The following is a 24544-nucleotide window of genomic DNA, read 5'->3' on the forward strand; positions in this document are numbered from 1 at the left end:
GGCCCAGGGGTATAGGGGAGGTAATTGTGAAGTGAGGAGGGGTGTTGCAGGAAAAACTTTCCCTGCGAAGACCCTAGTCTGCCCTCTGCCCAGAGAAAACCCCTAATGGTGGTGTCTCCCCGTCCACCTACCTATCCTATTAAGCCCTGTAAGACCCTAAACAATTAGACCTTTACTTGGTATCACCTCAACGCGTTTTCCCCAGGTGGGTTCTTCAGTGGGTTGGTAAAAATTAGGTAAGGCCCAGAGAAAAGAAAAATAAACTCCCAATGGATACTGATAATCACAAGATAATAATGTTGATAGTAAGGCTGACTGCGCAAAAATAATGGGGTAAAGAAAATAGATACATCACATGTGCTTGCCGATGAGATAGACGGACCCTTATGATTTTAAGGGTCCTTTCTCTTTTTCCTGTGTAATGATTGTAATTTGTTAGGACACCTCTATTATCCTAGATATCCTACCGTTAATTTGAATGCACATGTACTGGTCCTTTAAGAGCTGCATTTATTTGTGGTCGAGGCTACGGGAAGAGGAACCTGTACGGTGACAAGTGGCGAAGACTAGCCTGTCCTGACTATCGATTACTGACCTGAACTGGATGGCTGGTGGAGTGCCCTTAGCCATGAACGAGGCTAGGCCTATAAGGGGGCACACCCTAGTGAGATATAAGAGAAAAGAGGAGGGTGGGAGGGGCACTACAAGACGTGCGTGCAGCTGGGGGAGCATGCCGCCAAATTTAAAAGGCCCTTCGCCCCTCCCACAAATACAGGCTGACAAGTCAGCCTTAGCTACATATTTGGTAATAAATGCATCGGAATGGCCCTTATGGTATACATTTGAAATAAATACAGATTATGGGAAATGTATGATATTTATCAAAAGCTACAAATGGATCCATAAGTAAAAAGCATCTTACCATCTCCAAATCATGGAACCTAGCTTTCATCTGTATATTCTCTTTCTCCATCTCATGTAGTTTATCTGAGCGGGAACGAGCTCCTTCTAGTTGGTCTTCCAACATGTTCTTTGTTTCCAGAAGTACTTGATTGTCTTCTTTTAATTCCTAAAATGTTCACAATTGTTATTGCTTTTTTCTGGATGACAGTATTGCAAAAATCTAGTAAAAAAAGAGTTTTCTCACAAAGGCAACTGTTTTAGTAATGAAGCCATCACAGAGGCTAGAGCAGTGATGGCTGATGGCGAACCTTTTAGAGACAGAGTGCCCAAACTGCAACCCAAAACCCACTTATTCATCGCAAAGTGCCAACACGGCCATTTAAGCTGAATACTACAGTCCTATATAGTATATCTCCCATGTATATTTATCATTTAGCTACAGTAACCTGACTGCATTCAATCCAGAGCCCCCCCAGGGGCTCAGTACCCCCAGGCAGGCCCCCTGTCCAACATACATATACTACACTTTTTTGACACTGTTGATATGCATGTCAAAAGTGTTGATAGCAGGGGTCCCAGCCCTTAGACCTCTGCTGATCTCTATAACAAGCAGTCTGAAGCACTCAGCAGAGCGCTGCTTCTCCTCACTGCCGAGCAGGAGGGTGAAGACGTCCCATAGACTTTATATTGAGACTGTCTTCACTACGGCGCTCAGCAGTGAGGAAAAGCACCGCTCTGCTTAGCGCTTCAGACTGCTTGTTATAGAGATCGGTGGGGGTCTCAGAACTGGGAAAGCCTCTAAAGCATGGATGTCAAACTCATGGCCCTCCAGATGTTGCAAAACTACAACTCCCATCATTCCCTGATAGCTGTAGTATGCCCAGGCATGATGGGAGTTGTAGTTTTGCAACAGCTGGAGGGCCACGAGTTTGACATCCCTGCTCTAAAGCCCACTGAAACATCTGGACACCACTGCCCAGCAAGGCCACTTACCCTGCCAGGCGCCTCTGGGTGAAGATCATTCACCACTGCAGGAGCTTCCCCCTCCACATCTTGCAAGCTGTGCACCGAATGCTCCGGCAGCCCGCTCAAATCGACCAATAACAAAGCTCTTTTCTGTAAGGAGCTTTATATTGGTTGTTTCAGGCAGCAGCATCGTACTGGTATGCCTTAGAGACTTTTTCCACAGAGAAGGCTCTAAGTGCCCCCTCTGGCATGCGCCATAGGTTCGCCAACACTGGGTTAGAGGATCACTGAATCTTGCTTCCAAAAGCAGACAGCCGAACTACTGTCTGGGGTGAATAGCCACCTTTGGGGAGACAACTCTTTATTGTGTTATCGCTAAAAATATATTGCCAGATCTGCCTTGCCAATGATCACTTATCCTAAACTGATTACACGGAAGCAGCCATTTAATTAACTAAACAAATATACTTAAACATTTAACATTGCGACCTGCCTGGCATACAGCGAAGCTTTTCAGAATATATACAGTATATGCAAACTAGCACTTGTGTCCATTTTTTTGCCCTCTGCATATTATCCATATTCCACGGACACTGCCAGTGCATCTGCTACCAATATTCAGTGAAAACCATGGACCAAACACAGATGGCACCCAGGTTCTGTCTGTGGTTTTCACAGACCCATAGATTATATATAATGTGCATGAGGGAAATAGAGTATGCTTCTGTGGTGTCACCATGGACCCACAGTCCATGGAAAAATAGGACCACGTGATTCATTGTTGTGTAAGAGGCCTTAACCCGAAGATGATCAAGCCAATTATCGGCAACGAACATTCGTTCAATTGCTCGTTCCTTGCCCGTGTAAATCTGTGTCCAATAAGTTTTCACCTCTTTCACAGTGCTTTGTCCATTGAAGTGAATTGGCATTAAGCCTCGCCCCTTTCCCGAACTTCCAGTTTTGACTGGTAGGTCATGCTCGTTCACAGGGAGAGATAACAACTGGTTTTCAGCTTAGGTAGAGGGGCTGAGGGATTGAGGCCTTTCTCTGACTGCAGCATTTCTGTAGCAGTTTGAAGATGTCCATGCAGAAAGAGTTGTAGGCAAACTTTACTTTGCTTGTTATACTTTTGTTTCTCATTTTTGAGGTTTTATTGGCCCTTTAACAGTGAATTTCATGGTGACAGATTCCCTTTAACAAAATGGATTCAGGGCTGGATTTCATTTCTAATGCACTTACCTCTACCCTGGCCTTGTAAAACTCAATGTCATGCAATCGCTCTTTGTATCGGCTCACTTCGCTTTCAAGCTTGTCAACTCGGATCGCCTTTTCCCTGAGTGCATCCAGCTCATCTCTATACAGTCGAGCAGATCTAGCGTCAGTCAGAAGTTTTATGTTCTGTAGAAGGGAGATACAAAAAGATATTTATACATTTTCTGTCTGGCCAATCAATGGTGCGTGATATTTGCGTCATTATATGAAAGAGGGATATAGTTAGTTATTGCTGAATGCCAAAATAAAAAATGCTCTTTATGGAGGAGAGAACTCCATCTCATTCAACCAAAAATAATAGAGGCTGATTAATAGAATAATAGGGATCATCCTTCCCCTGGATTTTGTGCCAAGTTTCAAGTTATCCCCTATCCACAGATGTGCCCCATGGCTCCATTCATTCTCTTTGGGACTGCCAGAGATAGCCAAGTACATCAGATGGGGAGAACTGGATCCTCAATCAGTTAGTTATTCCCTAACAAACTTGCAAACTTCAGAAAACCCCTTTAAAGTCTCTCAAGAAGAGAACGCCTTTTCACATATAAGCGGGCCCACTATCAGTGGATCGATAAAGGGGCAACTACTTTTAAACCCTGAAGATGTACTGCTATCTTTGGGAGAAGCTGTATCTGTTTCATCCTGGCTACTGAAACAAACATGCATCTACTTATTAGGGACTGATCTAAGGAAGGGGGCTTCCACTCTATGATGTCCATATGCCTGAACAGAACATATGAAAGGTGGCTGTTTTCATAAAAAAAAAAAAAAACTTTAAAACTTTATTTTTTACATAACCCAATAAACTCCTTTAAGGTAAACCATTTCCTGTGTGATGTTGCAGGCCTCATTTTTGGCAAGCTTGCTCCTGTAACAACAATGTTCCCTAGTATAACATCAAGTATAAATGTTTCACTGTAGCATATTCTTGATACAACTCCCTACAGGATCGTTCTAATTAAGAGCCCGGTAACTTTTTGGGGTAAATCTTAGGATTTTTGTATTTCCTGCTACATTACTCTTTTTCTATATGAATACTATTTAACCTTTGTCTTCATTTTAAAACCCATAGTTAGATACAGTCAAATAGTCAATGCACTGTTCCACAGATGGGGATATCAGTACAGGAAATCTGTAAATGAGGGCTAGTGAAGGCAGCAGCATCCTGGATGCACAGACCTCACTTCCTGCATACAATACATGGAAGAACATGCCACATAAGAAAAGTGTGAGACTAGGAGCAGGTCGTAAACTGTATATCAGGCTGTCTGAAAATGAATGGAGATGCCAGCCTGAAACATTTTTATTTACTCAGGGAACCACATGTAAAAAAATTAAAATAAATCTGTGCTTTGAGTGGTTGTTGACCACATGGGCACACGGGTTTGATAGTCTCCACCATTATATCTTGTGCTTTCATCATATCAATGAATACGTTACAAATAGAACCAAACCCTCAAGGTCTCTGACCTCTTGCTGCAGTCTTTTGAGTTCAGCTTCCAGCTGTGCGACCTCTTGTTTACTATCCAGAAACTGTTCAGTCTTTTCTTCCCTTTAAATAAAAAACAATCAGTTTATTTATACAGTCACATTATCATTTATCATATTCAGGGGTGGACTGGCAATAGACCCTACAGGGAAATTTCCTAGTGGTCCCATGCCTAGAGGGCCACCAAGGCCTCCTCGTGGCCGTCAGCCAGGTACATAAATATATGATGCTCTCAGCATTAATTAACGTAGGAGCATGAGGCACTTATGCACCTGGCCAGAGGTCGCAGGTGACCCCCTAAATCCTAATGTATTGCCATCCTCAGGATGATAATACTGTTTCATACTGTGGCACGGGTGCCAACATTTTGTGCTGCACTGTGGTATTTAGTTCAGCTGGGGCAGTATTTTGTGCTGCACTACAGTACTGCTAGCCCAGCCTACTTCTGTGGTCCCGGCCTACATGTGTTGGCTCTGCCTTCTGTTAGTTCAGACCCACCTACAACATGGGGCCGCTTTTAGTTTTTTTTTCCCTGATCATATTTATTAGAAATGGTGAAAAGTGAAAGTGGGCACACTTCTTAGGACACACGCAGCTGCACGCCCGCACCAAGCTGCTGACGTAAGCCCCTGAGGATGGGAGGTGGTAAAGGCTCTGGCTGCAATAATTATTCACAATGGCAATCTTCATGCAGATACTCCCTAGGACCAAGGCAGTCATAGGAGGGTGCACCCTTTCTTTCCTCAGGACACACCATTATGTTGGGTTCCTGCTTGATGGTATTTGCAATGCCCTTGGTGTTATGAGTGTTGTACTGGTGCAAGGCAGGAGGTGTATGTGCTGTGGCCGGCGGATGGTGCTGGAGTCAGTAACCAGGCCGATTGTATAAAATCAACAAGTCTCTCTTAACTAAAGTGCATAATGGGAGTTGTAGCACATCCAACTGTATCAGGGCACAGTTCCAAGGCAAATCAATGCAGACCCATTCATTTCAATGGGGCTGCAAAAGATGTAGACAGCAAAACCATGCACTGTCTGCATCTGTACTCCGCGGCCCCACAAAAGAGACAGAGTATGTCCTTCTCTTGTCCACAATTGCGGACAAGAATAAGCATTTCTATCATAGGGCTGGCCGTGTGCATTCCAAATGCTGGTATCTGTGTTTTGCGAATCCACAATTTGTCTGAATGAGCCCTAAGTCTGGGCATAATAAACTAAAAGTTCCGGCATAACTGACCTGAATGGACCTGAACAGATTCCATTGACTACAATGGAGTCCGTTCAGTTTCAGTTCTGAATCCTTTTTGTTGAACAAAAAGGTCCTCCGAATGGAGCCTCCAACGCAAATGTGAACAAGCCCTTAGAAAGCCGATTGCCGACAGATATTCCTTCTAAACCCCCCCCCCCCTCCCCTTCCTTATACATATGTTCAAAAAGAAGAGGGTAATAAGCCACTACCAGATAACTATGGTGGTGGCTTATCACCTTTGAGAACCAAAGAATTGAGCATGCTGATATCCAACATGCTCAGTCCATCTTTCTGCTACCGGGGGAGACACCCCAGTATACGGTACATGAAATAATTGCCAGGTCTAGCCAAAATTAGAGGGTCAGTCAACATTTATCTAATGTGTATGGCCACCTTTAGGCTCTGTTCAAATGCTCTCTATGCTCTACTTATATGCTGGGAAGTTCTCTAGATGTTCATGTCAAAGTTCCATAGACTTAGACAAACATATATAACAAGAAAGCCTAGTCTACTACGATTTTCAGTCCAAAGGGATTACATATAAAACATATAGGCGAATACGTCTAGCACATATGGTCTTACAACCAGTCTATCAGATGTCAGATCCTCAGGGTAGGGGGATGGAAGTTTGTCAGGGCATAAACCATGCTGTTCTCCATCTCTTACTGCCACATCCCAGTTATATTTGTAACAGAGAACAGGTAGGAGCTGGAATGGATACAAAAAGTTTCAGTAGTAAATAAACCAATTTCTGATATTGAAAAGTATAAATGCCCAGATTTGCTAATCCCGTAGATGGTAAACAGGCTGTGTAGACCTGCACCAGATTTATCACAGGGGATCAGGCTGGATGATAAATCTGGTTCTGGGATAGACACTTTTCTATGACTCTATACCAACTTTTGGTTGGCTTACGTTGAGGCATAATTTTAGGCAAGAACTGTGGTGCATTTTTGGTGCAAAAACGTGTAAAAACATTAGCTGCTCCAAATTGCGGCACAATTGTACCAGCAGATTCTAGATGCTAACACTGGACCATACTGTGGAAAGGTTAGTAAAGCAAATAAAACTACTGTATACAGGATGAATAACCTGTCTATACCAGATGACTATGCTGAACATCAGAAGCAACGTAATTGATTGAAAACCAAACAGGAAGGTTTCTCATACAATCTACGTAGCCATTGATTTCCTGCAATGCCTTCTTATTTCCATGACCTCAACGTGTGGATGCATCCTTATGATTGGAATAGGGTAAAAAACACAAAAAAGGCAAATACTCTATAATTGAAACAACATACATATTATAATGACCAAAATGCTGATACTGTTTTATCATTAGGAGTACGAACGGCATCAAAAGGAAATGGTACCAGAGGAAATGTCATCTAGCCGGCCATAATCTTTGTATTGTGTAAGCAGTTGCTGTCTCAGCATCATTTCTGGCAATCAATGCCTCCTGAAAGCCGTGGCAGACAACCACAGGCCCCTCGGGACACTAACCAAGAAGATTTTATAAGCAGTAATAAATGATAAATTCTCTGCAAACAGAAGCGTATACAATAATGTTCACATACGTGTTAATTGCCAGTCTATCACTGAACGGAGCACGGGAATGTCTGTAATATACAGCTTTATATTAGAGTTCTCACATATTCTCAATATTAAGCCCAGTAGCAACCAAACATCATAGCAGTTAATGCTCTTTGGGCCTAATTCACACAGATGACAGCGCTGGAGCTTTATGCTGTTTTTCAGAGACGCTCATATGAATATTCAGCGCGCTCCATCTGCAGTGTAATTGCCGTCTCTAGCTTTTCTAGCATTACAATATTTTTTTCTATGATCTAAATTTTACCAGATTTCACTGATTCTTCTTTAAATGAGTGATTAACTCTATGAGGGCCAGCAGAATTGGTAGACAAGAGATAAACTTACATAAGTCTCCGCTGCATCCCCCATCTATGTGGACCCCTCACAAATGTAATTTCCTAACCAAAGCACAGTGCCAAATTCTTCATGCAAAACTCTTCTTTATGTTAACGTGCATTCACATGATTGGTATTTTGCAGTCCGCAAAACGCGGATCTGCAAAATACGGATGACGTCTGTGTTGCATCTTTTTTTTCTTTTTTTTGCGGACCCATTGTAACAATGCCTAATCTTGTCCGCAAAATGGAAAGATGTTTTATCAGGCCTCTACATAACTTTGGCGCTTGGTTCCAACAGCCGGGCGGCACGGTTTAAACTACACCAGCTACTTTGCTGGCGTAGTTTAAAACCATTTTTGTGCCAGAGGCAAAAACGGCTCCAACAGCAAGAAGATGTATAAATCCTTCCATTATATTTTTCATTCTCTTTTAATCTACTTCTGGTGTATATCTATGCGGTGTGTAAAATTGGCAGAAATCACCTAAATTAATCATGTAAGGGTAGGATCACATGTTGCAGTCACAGTTTTTGCCATGATTCACAAAATGTCACAAATGAAAAACAAAATCATGGCAAACAGTATAAATATACCCTAACCCTACAGCCACCACAAGACATGGATATAATATGAGGATTTAAAGGTTATGTACACCTTTGGAGTCAATTTTTTTTAATGACTGCATTTAACCTATTTTTGGCTAAAAAAGCACATTTTCAATTGGCCTTTATTAAAAATATTGAGCTGTTCAGTCACAAAGGGTTAACAGTTTTTCTAACTGTTTGACTGGTACCGTACTTTCACTTTGTGCCGGTCATCTAATAAGCCTCATCTCTAAGGCTACTTTCACACTAGCGTTCATATTTTCCCTATGACTGATCTCAATACCGGAAAAAACGCTTCCGTTTTGTCCCCATTCATTGTCAATGGGAACAAAACGTAACTGAACAGAACGGAGTGCTCCAAAATGTATTCCGTTCAGTTCTCATACCGGAGAGCAAACCGCAGCATGCTGCGGTTTTCTTTCTGTCCTGGAATGAGGAGCAAAACGTTTTCTCTGACACAATAGAAAACCGATCCGTCCCCCATTGACTTTCAATGGTGTTCATGACGTCTTGGCTATGTTAAAGATAATACAACCGGATCCGTTCATAACGGATGCAGATGGTTGTATTATCAGTAACGGAAGCGTTTTTTTTTGCTGAACCCTGCCAGATCCAGCAAAAACGCTATTGTGAAAATAGCCTAAAAAACAAAAAACATGTATTTAAGCCACATTCTTATCAGTAAGGTAAGGACTGAGCTTTAATGATTTAATGTTTATAAGGTCAGAGAGCAGAGATAAGCTGTTCTGCTCCTCAGATGACGGAAATGACAAAATCCACAGGCAGCTAGTAGAGCATCTCAGCTCTGTACAGAAAAAAGGACTCCATATTGTTAATAAAGACCAATTGAAAAAGTGATTTTAGGTCAAAATAAGTATAATGCAATAATAAATAAAAATTGCTCCCAAAAGGTTTACATAGCCTTTAAGGAAGTAAGGACTTGAGCCTGTAGGAGCCATACGTGCTTCAGGATTAGGGATCTGCCTTTCTCAGCCTGGCTTTGCATTGTATAGGGGGATGAACAATGTATCAGTGGCTACGGAAGACAAAAGAAATCAGCCACAATGTAACTAAATAATAAAAACAAAAGAAGAAAAACAAAATCCAGGGCTCATCAAGGTCAACTGGAGCAGGCGTGTGGTAAAATGAATACATTTCTGACTTGTACAGAACAAACAAGGCCATTATATTTAATATTCCCTTCTCAGAATAACAGTGGGGGGCTGATTACATGAATGTAACTCATTCAGGGCGTAAGAAGAAAGCGGCAGTACTGGAAAACCGAGGGTGAGCGCAGTAACTCCCAGACCAGAAAGGGTGAGATTTCAAAGCAAAGGAAAAATCCAGCATTCGTTTACATGTCTAATTACAGGTTTTTATCTCCAGACTATGAAGGCCTGCACCAAATTACGAGGAGCACATTGGCGTTAAGTGTTTAGGCTATCTATTAAGTGTCAATCAACATAATAACTGCAATCTTCAGGCTAATTTCCCAAGTGCAGCTGTGTGCAAAATTTGCAGGGAGGGTGGCGAGGAGCGCCTAAGAAAAAGGGCCTTAGCCCTACTACTATTCAGTTCTTCACAGCCATCCCTGTCCGTTTCTATATATAAGGGCTTTTTAATAAGAAGCAGCACTAGTGGGGTTAATCTTGGAGGGCATATAGGGACATTTTGTGCTATACACCTAAGCTTTGTGCACTGCTATAACAGAGCTCCCACCAAAGTGCTCAGGATCTTTTCTGCCCTTCTGTACGCCTGCAATTTCACATGGAGGATTTTTCTGTACTGATTCCGGAAAAATAAAAAATAAATAAAATGGGGCATGCTCCATAAGATACCTATAGATCAGGCATCCTCAAACTGCGGCCCTCCAGCTGTTGTAAAACTATAACTCCCACCATGCCCTGCTGTAGGCTGATACCAGTAGGCTGTTCGGGCATGCTGGGAGTTGTAGTTTTGCAACAGCTGGAGGGCCGCAGTTTGAGGATGCCTGCTATAGATAGACCTCTAGAAGCACTAGCACCACACATATGGCACCCATCAGAGCAATGTAAAGCAGCACAAGGGGTCCCGTATAGTCTCCATGCCATGTGCATGAGATAATCACAACTCAAACACATAAGGCTACTTTCACACTAGCGTTATTCTTTTCCGGCACTGAGTTCCGTCCTAGGGGCTCTATACCGGAAAAGAACTGATCAGTTTTATCCTAATGCATTCTGAATGGAGAGCAATCCGTTCAGGATGCATCAGAATGTCTTCAGTTCAGTCTTTTTGCCTTTTCAGGACGGAGATAATACCGCAGCATGCTGCGGTTTTATCTCCGGCCAAAATTCCGAAACACTTGCCATCACTGGCCCCGAGTGTTCCGGCAAAACAGATCCAGTATTGCGGTCTGCGCATGCTCAGACCGCAAAAAATGAGAAAAAAAATAAATAAAATGCCGGATCCGTTTTTCCAGATGACAGTGGAGAGATGGATCTGGCATTTCAATGCATTTGTCTGACAAATGCCATCAGTTTGCATACGTTTTGACGGATCCGGCAGGCAGTTCCGTCGCCGGAACTGCCTGCCAGAATCCTCTGCTGCAAGTGTGAAAGTACCCTAAGATGAATCTTTCAGTACCTAAAATTTAGATCCACCTTGGAGCCATACTGCCCATTCACTATAATGAAGGCTGACCAGTCAAGTGCAGCCCATTTCTCCAATAGTTTGGGAAATATGGGGTTCCTGTTGTCATGTCCGGACCAATCCAGCATTAATATTCATGTTGATATGTAAATTGCTGTGTATAGGTATTGATGGGGTTGGGACCACCAAGGTTCTAGATTACCAAAAGTGCTAGATCATATATATTACTGTTTCCCCAAACACCGTACGAGTGTTGACCCTACATGTATGAATAAAATCCCCACTGCAACCTCCGGGCATACTCACAGCTCCTGCCTCAGCCCCCTTATTTTCGCCTTGGCTTCTGCGAGCTCCACTGATAGGTGCTGTCTGCTCTCCGTCCTCCTCATGCTCGGGGATCCACAGGGAGAATGTGCTGATGGCTGCAGAGGTGTGAAGTGAAGGGAGTCCCTTTCTTCTGTCAGCTCGATAATTGTCTAGAAGCAAGTGAGATAATAAGACTTGAAAAATGGATTCATCTGCACTATTCACTAGGATTGTGCAACAATTTTTAGCCTGCGCCAAATTTATTGACGAGGCTGTTGCTGGCTCTGGCATCCTTCCTACATGGTGGCTATACACACATTAATAAATCTCCATCAATTTATTTTATCCCTTTGAATGGTGCGTTTCTTTCTGTACATCATACTATCAGTAGTGTTGCTAGGCCCAGACCCCTGGCACCCATACGCAGGGTGCCACAACTGATACACTATCAACAGTAAAGTATTGTTAACGAACTGAAAGCTGACGTTTTCTGGTGAAGGTGGAGTCAAGATTGGGTTTATGTCCAGAAAAATTGCAGTTAAGGGGAACCTGTCATCACCTTTCTGGTACCCATACTAACGGCAGAATAAAGTAGAGACAGGCGAGTTGATTTCAGCGATTTGTCATTTATAAGTTATAAGTAAGTGGTTGCCGAGAACCAACATCACAATCATTGCAGACTGGGCCTGGAAAAGTCATGGCCACCTGAGAAGAGTCCTGGTCATTCATGAATTCCTGCTCTCCTGCTGATGACTGGCTGTCTAATACCGAGTTTTCTCCCTTTCTCTCTAAGAGAGAACTGCCAATGATCAGCAGGAGATTATAAATAACCAGGACTCTTCTCAGGTAGATTTGACTCTTTTTAAGGCCTGGGCTGCAATGATTATGATGCTGGTTCTCAGCAACCACTTACTTTTAGCTCATGAGTGACACACCGCTGAAATCAGCATTTCTGTCACTATTTTATGCTGCTCTCAGTGAGATCAGCATAACGTTGATGACAGGTTCCCTTTAACTACCTCCTGACTTGTGCTTTTGGTTGTCTAAAGTCGACTGGGATTTTAGCAAGATCTCTTGTACAGAGTTGTAATTTGAAACCCTTGTCCCTCAGTGCAAAATCTGCAACTGGGTCTTATAGGGTAGAAGAATCTTTGAACCTCAAAAGCACCAAGGTCTACTTAGGAACTGCTGCTTCTGCACCCCTATGCCTCTTGTATAACATATCAGTGTTGCCCCAGCAGTTAGTGCCGACCGCTGTCTCCCTTTCAGGCACAGCCACCAAAGCGCTCACCTTTTTGCCTCATCTGAATAAGTTCTAGTAGTCTAGTATCCTGCGCAGATGTGTCCTGTTATCTTGTTTGTCTGCCCGTGTACTGACTTTCACCTGATCTCCGGATTTGACCTTTCACTGCCTCTGTCTTATCGCCGTACTGACCATGAACTACCTGCCATGACCCTTGGAATAACTTTGGATTGCATGAACTTTGCCAGCCCTGGCCTCAGCTTGTCCCTGACTACAGTTTTGACCCCCCCCCCCCCCTTCTCTGTGGGTCACCAGTCTACTGAACAGAGACTACCCCAAGAGGTAGCAGGTTGGTGGTTCCCCTGCACCAGAGTCCAGATCCCAGTGCAGGGGTTAAAAGGTGAAAACTTAGAGGGGGCCATTTACAGAACATCCTTAGGAGTAGGCTCAAGTCAAATCTAATGAGTAACACAGTGGATCCACATTCACTTTGTAACAGTCAACAACCACCAGTACATTATTGAACACGCTGTCCTATACAGTTTACTTTACCACATACTACAATACCACTGAGAATGTTGTATGCACCTCCAGTAATAGCTCATCTCCACACAGTGGTATGCAGTGATTCACCCGACTGAAGGAGCTGAAGGGGAGAAAGCTCCACAAGCTGTGAATCAGATTAACAGCTGTTATATGACAACCCCCTATTGCTATGTCATTGGATCGTAGTTAAATAGTTAAATAGTTCTCCACCATAGACTTGTAGGATGCAGAGCATGGTGGGGGTAGTAGTTTTGCACACACAAAAAAAAACAAAAAACTGGAGAGCCACAGATTGACTATAATTGCTATATGGGATATTACATTGTTTAAAAAAATAAATAAAAAAATTGCATAAAAATATAGTGTGCAGTGGTGATCAGGGGCATACACAGATCTTATAGAGCCCCATAGTAAAACTTAGTATGGGCCCCTGCCCCACCTGATTTCACAGTATGTGGGCATCAAATACTCCCAGGCAATGGAGTAAGTAAAGCGTGTACAGATTTCTGATGAATGCACATTTTTTAATTGTTGGAGTGGAATACAGTAAAAGAAAAAAAATTGTAACAAAAAAAAGTCACCCTCTGCCTCACCCACTTTATCCGACTTGTCGAAAAATGTGGAACAGATGATTCATAAATGTGGTGCTTATTCCGAACACCATTATTTCACCAAATGGCATAAATACTCTTAAAAATAAAAAGCAATACTGTTCTGAATATCATTCTTCCCCTCAAACATTATATGATAAAACTGTCTGCCTGCAGCCACCACCACAGGAATTCATACAGTTATCATTGAAATCAATAGAGGTTATAAATAGTGGCTCCCCCTAGTGGTGGCTGCCGGAAAATGCTGTGAATCTATGTCCGGAACAGGAGAAGCAGTTCAATGTCCACTACCCCCAGGCCCCATACCAGTCGTGTGGTCTGCCTCCGTGGCACATATGCCACTGGTGGTGGTGGCGATGATGATAATGAGATAGATATAGATATATATATATATATATATATATATATATATATATATAAAATTATAGGTGGTTTATTCTACACCCCGAGACACACATCCAATACAGTTTGTGTTCAGATCTCTGGAAATAACTTTGATCTCATGAATTTCAGAATAATAGTATAACAAGACAATAACCCCCAGCTGATTCTCACCTCGGATTGTTCATCTCGTTCATCTACTAGCCTCTTTAAGTGGAATAATGTATTCTTCAATAGAGATTCCAGATCATCGGGGGACAGATCAACCGGCTCCAATAATTGCAGATCAAATACATTCTCTTGATTATGGGTAACCTTTGGGAAACAAACAAAAAAAAAAAAATCATGAATTTAAAGTGTACCTAAATCTTTTCGATTTACTTTATTAAAACTTATTGTAAATGTCATAAAATTACATTTTCTAATATACTTTTTAGCGCTGTACAGGCAGGAGCTCTACAGCACATCGCTCTCCTGTCTGTACCAGCATGGCTCTCCTGAAGCCTGGCATAGGTGTGCTATGCCAGGCTTTAGCAGAGAAGCCACGTCTTATGCCCGCGTGCACCTCTCTGTTAAATGGCCTATGCCGATATTAGAGCGGGGGCAGGGCAGAAGCTCACATAAGACATCGCTCCTCTTACTGTGCCCGCTGTGCTGACATTAGGAAGGTAAAGACATGCATGATCGGGGTAAGCAACCTCCGGCACTCCAGCTGTCGTGAAACTACAACTCCCAACATGATCTGCTCTTCTCAGAACACCCATAGTAATGAATAGAGCATGCTGGGAATTGTAGTTTCACAACAACTGGAGTGCCGAAGGTTGCTGACCCCTGTAGCACATCTATGCCAGGCTTTAGGAAAGCAGCTCTGGTACAGGCAGGAGCAGCGCTGTGCTATGGGGCTCTTGCCTGTACGGCGCTCAGTGAGGCCGCAGGGGAGTCTGTACTGCCATACAGTCAGTCCACAATTCTATAGACACCATATTTGGTGCATTAGCCCAAAATCTGACATTTTGAAGGCTAAATTGTTCCGATTAGATATAAAGTATATTTGATAAACTATTCCATGTACTTTATTAAAACATATTGTAAATGCCATAAAATTAATTTTTCGAATATACTCCCCCCCCCCCCCCCCCCAGTGAAATAAGTAGTTTAGGTACCTATAGCATAGAATCGGAACTTCCATACAGCACTATGTACAGTCAGGTCCATAAATATTGGGACATCAATACAATTGTAACATTTCTGGCTCTATACACCACCACAATGGATTTGAAATGAAACAAACAAGATGTGCTTTACCTGTCAGCTTTAGGCTACATGCACACGACCGTATGTGTTTTGCAGTCTGCAAAATTGCGGATACGCTAAAAAAAACGGATGACATCCATATGCCATCCGTTTTTTTGCGGATCCATTGTAACAATGCCTAAAACGGACAAGAATAGGACAGGTTATATATTTTTTGCGGGGCTACGGAACGGACATATGGATGCGGATAGCGCAAGGCGTGCTGTCCGCATTTTCTGCAGACCCATTGAAATGAATGGTCTGCATCCTATCCGCAAAAAAAAAAAAAACGGAACGGACAGTGAAACAAACGTTTGTGTGCATGAGGCCTTAATTTGAGGGTATTTACATCCAAATCAGGTGAACGGTGTAGGAATTACAACAGTTTGCATATGTGCCTCCCACTTGTTAAGGGACCAAAAGTAATGGGACAGAATAATAATCATAAATCAAACTTTCACTTTTTAATACTTGGTTGCAAATCCTTTGCAGTCAATTACAGCCTGAAGTCTGGAACGCATAGACCTCACCAGACGCTGGGTTTCATCCCTGGTGATGCTCTGCCAGGCCTCTACTGCAACTGTCTTCAGTTCCTGCTTGTTCTTGGGGCATTTTCCCTTCAGTTTTGTCTTCAGCAAGTGAAATGCATGCTCAATCGGATTCAGGTCAGGTGATTGACTTGGCCATTGCACAACATTCCACTTCTTTCCCTTAAAAAACTCTTTGCTTGCTTTTGCAGTATGCTTTGGGTCATTGTCCATCTGCACTGTGAAGCGCCGTCCAATGAGTTATGAAGCATTTGGCTGAATATGAGCAGATAATATTGCCCGAAACACTTCAGAATTCATCCTGCTGCTTTTGTCAGCAGACACATCATCAATAGATACAAGAGAACCAGTTCCATTGGCAGCCATACATGCCCACGCCATGACACTACCACCACCATGCTTCACTGATGAGGTGGTATGCTTAGGATCATGAGCAGTTCCTTTCCTTCTCCATACTCTTCTCTTCCCATCACTCTGGTACAAGTTGACCTTGGTCTCATCTGTCCATAGGATGTTGTTCCAGAACTGTGAAGGCTGTTTTAGATGTCGTTTGGCAAACTCTAATCTGGCCTTCCTGTTTTTGAGGCTCACCAATGGTTTACATCTTGTGGTGAACCCTCTGTATTCACTCTGGTGAAGTCTTCTCTTGATTGTTGACTTTGACACACATACACCTACCTCCTGGAGAGTGTTCTTGATCTGGCCAACTGTTGTGAAGGATGTTTTCTTCACCAGGGAAAGAATTCTTCGGTTATCCACCACAGTTGTTTTTCGTGGTCTTCCGGGTCTTTTGGTGTTGCTGAGCTCACCAGTGCGTTTCTTTCTTTTTAAGAACGTTCCAAACAGTTGTTTTGGCCACGCCTAATGTTTTTGCTATCTCTCTGATGGGTTTGTTGTGTTTTTTCAGCCTAATGATGGCTTGCTTCACTGATAGTGACAGCTCTTTGGATCTCATCTTGAGAGTTGACAGCAAGAGATTCCAAATGCAAATAGCACACTTGAAATGAATTCTGACCTTTTATCTGCTCATTGTAATTGGGATACTGAGGGAATAACACACACCTGGCCATGGAACAGCTGAGAAGCCAATTGTCCCATTACTTTTGGTCCCTTAACAAGTGGGAGGCACACATGCAAACTGTTGTAATTCCTGCACCGTTCACCTGATTTGGATGTAAATACCCTCAAATTAAAGCTGACAGTCTGCAGTTAAAGCACATCTTGTTTGTTTCATTTCAAATCAATTGAGCCAAAAATGTTAGAATTGTGTCAATGTCCCAATATTTATGGACCTGACTGTACATAGTGCTGTATGGGCGTTCGGATTCTATGCTATAGGTACCTGAACTTCAGGTGCTTATTTCACTGGGAAAAAAAAAATAAAAAATATTCGACAAATTAATTTTATGCCATTTACAATAAGTTTTAATAAAGTACATGAAATAGTTAATCAAATATACTTTATATCTGATGTGAACAATTTAGCCTTTAAAGTCTATAGAATTCTATGGACATATACCGTACCTTCTTGTGCCTATTATTTTACATGTAGACATTTTTTGGGAGCATAGAATGCACAGTATTTTCTAAGATGGGACCAAATTGCATTTTGCCCATTAAAAACCATCATCCATGTCTTTACCTTCCTAATGTCAAGAGTACCCGTCTGTTTCAGTAATAACTTGCATTCCCATAAAATAACAATTCTGATAGATTTTTCTTAGAAGTCTGGGTTGTAACGTTCCTCCATTATTCCCACTGATCACTAAGTGGTACACTTCCTCTTGTCAAAGGGGGTGTATCACTTTTCACTCGGAAGCTGTCCAGTCACCGACAATGTGACACGTGGAGGGGCACGTCTTACTGCCAGGGAAATGGGAACGCCCAGTTGTCAATTTTTTTTCAATATATTTCCATGAGGAACAACAGAGGTATGACAGCTCTAAGAAAATATACTCCAGAATTGTTATTGTGTGGGCAATAGAATTATTTACTAAAACAGACATGTCAGAAGAGCAGGCGGATCCTCTTAAAGGCTGGGTTCACATGTGACTGAAAATCCAGTAGAAAAATACGCTGCAGTTTTTGTTGCGTTTGCAATGAAAAAAATAAACAAAACTATAAAACCTGTTTTTGCCACGGAAAAGCCAGCGGACATTCCCCTCTCCACTGCAAAGGGTGAAATCAGCAGGGGAGATGCACAGCGCCGCAGGTCATTTCAGTGCGGTTTGTTTATGAAGCGTGGATGAGAATTCAGACATTCTCATCCACTTTGCTGGTACTGTACAATACTGCTGATTTGCCGCATGAAAATCCGTGATGGAAAATACACAGCTAATTAGTCCCGTGTGAACCTGGCCGTAGGGTGTATTACCTGATGACTGCTGTCTTTATTTCAGACTGATCTATAAGAAAATGTCTTCTTTTCATCAGTATCAGCACTATAATAAGCCCTGTGTACTCATAAATGTCTACTTTATTTTAGCTTGTGATCAGACAATTGGCACAAGAAAAGCAATAATAAGCCAACTAAAAGTCATAACCTCGGGATGTTGTGGAACTATTCCTAGCAGCTGTCCTGGACGGACTGGAAGACCACTGGTATCCCCATGACTCCTTAGAATGGCAGGATACAGCTGTTTATCTCTATACATCATTCATGTGATCTTCATGCCCTGCCAGCTAATAGTCAGTGACGCCCAGAATAAAAGCCTGTGTATGAAAACAGCGTAAGAAGCATGAAAGTAGAGGATACCTCCTGGATATGAGCCGCCACAGCCGCCTTAGTGTCGAAATCCAAATCCTGAATTTTATCAATAAATTCCTCTTTTCTTTCACACTGCAACAAAACAGAGTTTACCAATTAGAAGCTAAAGGTGTATATTCTTCCAGCTACAGCAACATGATGCCTAGACCTATCCCCCCCCCACTCCCCTCTATTAAAGGGGTTTTCCAGTGTTACTATGGATTTTACCAGATATGCTCATGTAGCTGCTTACCTCATGTACATCTTCCACAAGCTTTTTTTTCCAGTTTGGACTTTCCTGACCCGTTTTTACCATGTAAATTAAAAACTTTGGTTTCTTTACATCCTGTATGTTGCACTTTGTGTTGCTGTATCCAACCAAACCCATAATGCTCTTCTCCCTCCCTTGCCACTGCCCCAGCACTGCCCCTAAAAAGCTAGTTTATAGCTCCTCCCACCCATCTATTTACATAGACACTCCCATATCACTGACCCTAATAACAACCAGCTAGTTTATAGCTCCTCTCATTCATCTACATAGACACTCCCCTATCTCTGCCCCTAACAACGCCCAGCCCAGCTAGTTTATAGCTCCTCCCACCCAGCTAGTTACATAGACACTCCCCTATCACTGCCCCTGTATGGACATAACATCACAGGAAATAAAGAGCTGCATGGACACGGTCATGTGACCACAGCCCAGAACGAGAGATATAAGCAATAAAAGGTAAAAGAAATACATTACAAAATTACAGCTACCTTCATAAATGATTATTTTAAAAGGATGTTGATGCAAACTGGTAAACCCCTTTAAGACAGGCTGAAGTATAACTATCGGTGGTGGTGGGCAGTAGGCTTTCACTATGGTAGCAAGAAATGCTAAGTAGTTTAAGAGGTATTTCACAACTCTGGGACCCCCCCCCCACCAATCCGGAGAATGAAAAGCTGCAGCGCTGATTTAGTTTTCCTTGCCCGATGCAGCCGACCCCATTCACATGCACATCATCTTTAATTGTGTTAATGTATGAAGCACTATATGTACAGTATTTTCTTTAACTTAAAGGGGTTGTCCCATCTGAGACAATGGGGGCACATTGCAAGGATATGCCCCCATTGTCCGATAGGTGCTAGTCCCACCGCTGGGACCTGTACCTACACAGAGAACAGATCCCTGAAGGCTGTGGAGGGTGCAGCCACCCTCCATTCATTTTTATGGGGCCACCAAAAATAGCCGAGCCACCTGGCTCTGCTATTTCCGTCGGCCCCATAGAAAAGAATGCGAACAGTGGCCATCCAAGTGCAGTGTGCTCCCATTAACCTCTATGGCGAGAATGCTTGGCGGTGGCTGGATCCAAGAAAACCCGGAGTCCTCTGGCCACCACCTTTCCCACTCCATTCTTGATGTAGGTGCGAGTCCCAGAGGTGGAACCTGCAGCTATCAGACAATGGGGGCATAGCCTAGCGATATGCCGCCATTGTTTGTGATGGTAATACCCCTTTAAGTACAGAGGTTTCACTGTAATATGATGACTACTGTGCAGTATAGAACCCTCTAAAGAAACATTTATTAATCACTTTATCATAGGACCAGATAGAGTTACCTGCACTGCACATCCCAACAAAAGCAGAAGCATCTTTTTCATCTCTTCAGTACCTTTCTCTGCCAAAAAAAAGATGATGTTAATTTTCTTCTATACACAGCTCCTAAAGGAGACATGTGCAGTACCCCAGAATAGGGTACTTATTGTTATTTTTAGGGTACAAATTGTTATTGTTGTATAATGCTCTGATGTATTGGAACCCAGTATAGCACTGTAAGGATCAGTCAGGGTTAACAACTGACTCTGCCCTTGTAGGACACTAGGTGATGGACTTAGATCCCCCCCCTAGCTTACTCTAGGGTTAGTTGAGGAAGTGAGAGGAGCTACATGTGCTCACTCTTTGTAGCTATGTATCAAGAAAGCCACCTCTACTTTATATTACTCCAGAAAGAGAGAGAGAGGAAGAACTAGAAGGTCCAGAATCTGCATGGCTGAGCGCTGGAGTCAGTCAGTAAGGCATTCGCTGTTTATGGCTGATAGAGACTTTACTGCAGTGAGAGGGACATTGCTTATACACCCTTCCACACTTGGACACAGTCCTGGCCAGCCATATTTTAATCCTGCTCCCCTCCCCTGAGAATTACAGACAAGTTTGCACGAACCTTATTACCAGCCTGCACAGAGAGAGACTTTAGAAAGATAGAGAGGAGGAGTACTACAATCCCCATCCTTGCTTATATCCATACATCGCTATCAGGGAAGATTTGCAATGTGAATTGTTTGGAACGGTGTTTGATACCATTCGATGTACTACAACTCCCATTCTGCACTTTAATAAAGAGAAACATCTATTTTCTACAATCAGCAAGGGCACCCCAACTACCATCAGGCAGGAACCCCAACATCAGGGTGCGCTGTCCTTCCATAGCCCTGGCCCCAGGAAGCACCGGTATGAGGATTGACAAGTAAATAACTCTTGCAGCTAGAAGTTATAAATTAATTGCTAGCAGTCTGCCATGAAGGTTCAGATGGGTGTTACCATTTAAGGGTGGGTCCCTGCAGCCTGGCCTCTATTTTCTACAATCCGCCTGGTTACCGATTCCAGCACCATTCTACGGCCATAGCACCTCCATCTCCTGCCTTGTATCCATACAACACTCATAACACCAATGGCACCCCAACTACAGTACCATCAGCTAGGAGCCCCAACATCAGGACCCACTAACACCCCCATCCTCCGCTCCACTCCTCCAGGGCTTGCAGCACGTGTATGGCCCATCCATATAAACCATAAATGTCTGATAGGTGGGGGTTTCAGCTCATGGTCCTATTGTCCCTCCAGCAAACCAAAGAGGTTGGATGTGTAAAGGAGGAGACCACATAGTGCAGAAAGTTATAATGTTTCCAAATTAAGGGAGCAGCATAGCTTGGGGTTACGCCATTTCCGTAGCTCTCATGTGCTGCAGTGAGAGCTACCGAAACAGCGCCCACACTGCTGTTTAGCGGCCAGCTGGTGGTTACGGTTTAGTCTCATCTGGCCTTAGTAACAGAGAGAGGAGATAACCCCCTTTAAATATTCCCCGGCCCTATAACCCTTCATCATATCAACCTCTTTAAATCATACGATTAGCAGATTTCTCCTCTAGTACCAGCACACCTGATAGCCATGGTAATCCGCCGCATTCAGAAGTCACATATCCCGCGCTTGTTTTGTCACATCACTGGGTAAAGCTCTTAAATAATCTTGGCAGATATACCGTCATTAGCGTTCAGATTCCTGACCTCAATCTGGCAGACGTTTTCTGGTTTAATAAAATGTTTCCACACTGCAACGTCCCTCTATTAACACTGCCAGTCTGGCTGTGTATTGTCGCGTTTCATCCAGATACTAAACAAATGCCCCGTTTATCACTGTACATATAGACGTTACAGCGAAACAGCTGGCTTGTAGAATAAATTGTCACCATTGATATAATGGATATGACATACAGTTGCAAGAAAAAGTATGTGAACCCTTTGGAATGATATGGATTTCTGCACAAATTGGTCATAAAATTTGATCCGTCATCTAAGTCAGTGTTTCCCAACCAGTGTGCCTCCAGCTGCTGCAAAACTACAACTCCCAGCATGCCCGGACAGCCAAAGGCTGTGCAGGCATGCTGGGAGTTGTAGTTTTGCAACAGCTGGAGGCACACTGGTTGGTAAACACTGATCTAAGTCACAACAATAGACAATCACAGTCTGCTTAAACTAATAACACACAAAGAATTAAATGTTACCATGTTTTTATTGAACATACCATGTATACATTCACAGTGCAGGTGGAAAAAGTATGTGAACCCCTAGACTAATGACATCTCCAAGAGCTAATTGGATTGAGGTGTCAGCCAACTGGAGTCCAATCAATGAGATGAGATTGGAGGTGTTGGTTACAGCTGCCCTGCTCTATAAAAAACAGACACCAGTTCTGGGTTTGCTTTTCACAAGAAGCATTGCCTGATGTGAATGATGCCTTGCACAAAAGAGCTCTCAGAAGACCTACGATTAAGAATTGTTGACTTGCATAAAGCTGGAAAGGGCTATAAAAGTATCTCCAAAAGCCTTGCTGTTCATCAGTTGGGACAGTTGGGATGCTAAGCAGAGACTTCCGCCTATCAGTGAGCCCCGTGATGTCATCGGCAGAGTCTGGTGTTCTCTAGTTCTGCCAGAGGGAGGCTGGTACTACTTTAGGGATGCTGCTAAAGCCTCATTCACACGTCCGTGTTCAAATCCGTGAGCAGGTGGTCAGTGATGCATCCGTGAAGGATTAGTTTTTTTCTGTCCGTGTTGCATCCGTGTTTCATTGACACTGAACAGCTGAAAAATAATTTTCAATGAATCTGTTTTTAATGATCCGTGAAACACGGATGGCATCCGTGGTTTTCACGGACCCATAGACTTTAATGGGTGTAATGGATCCGTGAACACGGACAAAATAGAGCTTGCATCCGTGCTAAAAAAAACAGACCCACGGACCGTGCTAAAACACTGATGTGTGAATACACACATTTAAATGAATAGGGACGTGTGCTGTCTGTGGACAACATGTACAGCACACGTCCGGGAAACACCGACGTGTGAATGAGGCTTAAGACTACACTCCCTGCAGTGAGACATGGTGCATGTACATACCTCCCAACTTTTTGGACGGTCAAAAGAGGGACACTTATGGTTCATTGTGTGAAAGATCCATTTTCTTGCATATTTATACATTTCAATCATTTTCTTTGTATACAATAGCGCAAAAACTATCTGAACATGGAAATTTCTAACATCTAAATAATATACAAGACGGGCTCTAATATACAGAGAGGAACCAGACAAACACTTTCTGGGTCAATATTGTAAATGTAATACTGCAAAATCTGATCAAAAAGAGGGACATTTCAGGAGCAAAGAGGGATAGAGGGACTTGGGTCAAAACTAGGGACCGTCCTCTCCAAAAGAGGGACACTTGGGAGGTCTACATGTACATTATGTCATCTAAGCCTCTTTTACCACAGGCCAGGTGGTGTCAAACGTGCAGATCCTACATCCTACTTATAGTTATAGGAACATGTCTCTCCATTAGCGCATCATATCCATCTGGTGGTACACCGGCTGAACATTAGTATCTGCTTCCACTGTTTAGATCACATTTGTAGATTTTTTATTGCATTTCATTTATTGTCAAGCAGACCTTAGGTATTATTCATGGGAGGACTGTTTTATACTCACCAGAAAATGGAGTTTTGCCAATAATTAAAACATTCGGCAAAGTCATCATGACCAACTGCTGTAAGGATTCCTGTGGAGGAGGAGGGGAGAAGGTTACATGTTTGTAATGGACACTGTGGTCAAGAATCCGCAAGGAATAACATGACTCCAAATGTATCTCACAGTCCTGCCCAATTATATAAAGGTACCAGATGGAAATGTAGTTCTGAGTATTTTGTATTACCTAGAAAAAAATTATATTTTCTGCAATACCACTTTCCCAAAAAGTTCCCATGCAGACGATCGTATCCGTTTTGTGGTCTGCAAATCTGGATGCCGCAAAATATGGATGCAGTCCATGTGCCCTCCGCATTTTGTTTTCAACGCGTCCGTAGTCCGCATAGTCTTTTTTTTTAGGAACGGCCATACGCCACACGGATACGGCTTTCTGCATCCATATGTGCGTTCCACAAAAAGATAGACCATGTCCTAAGCCGACCACAGACCCGCTGAAGTCAAAGGGCCCGCACACTGCACACGTATTTTGCGGAA

The 24544-nt window shown here is 42.9% G+C and overlaps 1 protein-coding gene across 4 annotated transcripts in view; it reads right to left on the minus strand.

Annotated features, from left to right (window-relative positions):
* Positions 1 to 24544, minus strand: part of CCDC88A (coiled-coil domain containing 88A) — a 200775-nt gene that overhangs the window by 83053 nt on the left and 93178 nt on the right. For all 4 annotated transcript variants that reach the window (XM_044289367.1, XM_044289368.1, XM_044289365.1 and 1 more), the window contains 8 exons: positions 24014 to 24083; positions 20318 to 20376; positions 18726 to 18809; positions 14304 to 14444; positions 11349 to 11518; positions 4609 to 4690; positions 3109 to 3267; positions 923 to 1069 (listed from right to left, as the gene is read on the minus strand). In XM_044289367.1, the coding sequence (XP_044145302.1) occupies positions 923 to 1069; positions 3109 to 3267; positions 4609 to 4690; positions 11349 to 11518; positions 14304 to 14444; positions 18726 to 18809; positions 20318 to 20376; positions 24014 to 24083 (912 nt within the window). The remainder of the gene's footprint in view (positions 1 to 922; positions 1070 to 3108; positions 3268 to 4608; positions 4691 to 11348; positions 11519 to 14303; positions 14445 to 18725; positions 18810 to 20317; positions 20377 to 24013; positions 24084 to 24544) is intronic.

Source organism: Bufo gargarizans, chromosome 4 (assembly GCF_014858855.1).
Source record: "Bufo gargarizans isolate SCDJY-AF-19 chromosome 4, ASM1485885v1, whole genome shotgun sequence".
NCBI classification, from domain to species: Eukaryota; Metazoa; Chordata; class Amphibia; order Anura; family Bufonidae; genus Bufo; species Bufo gargarizans.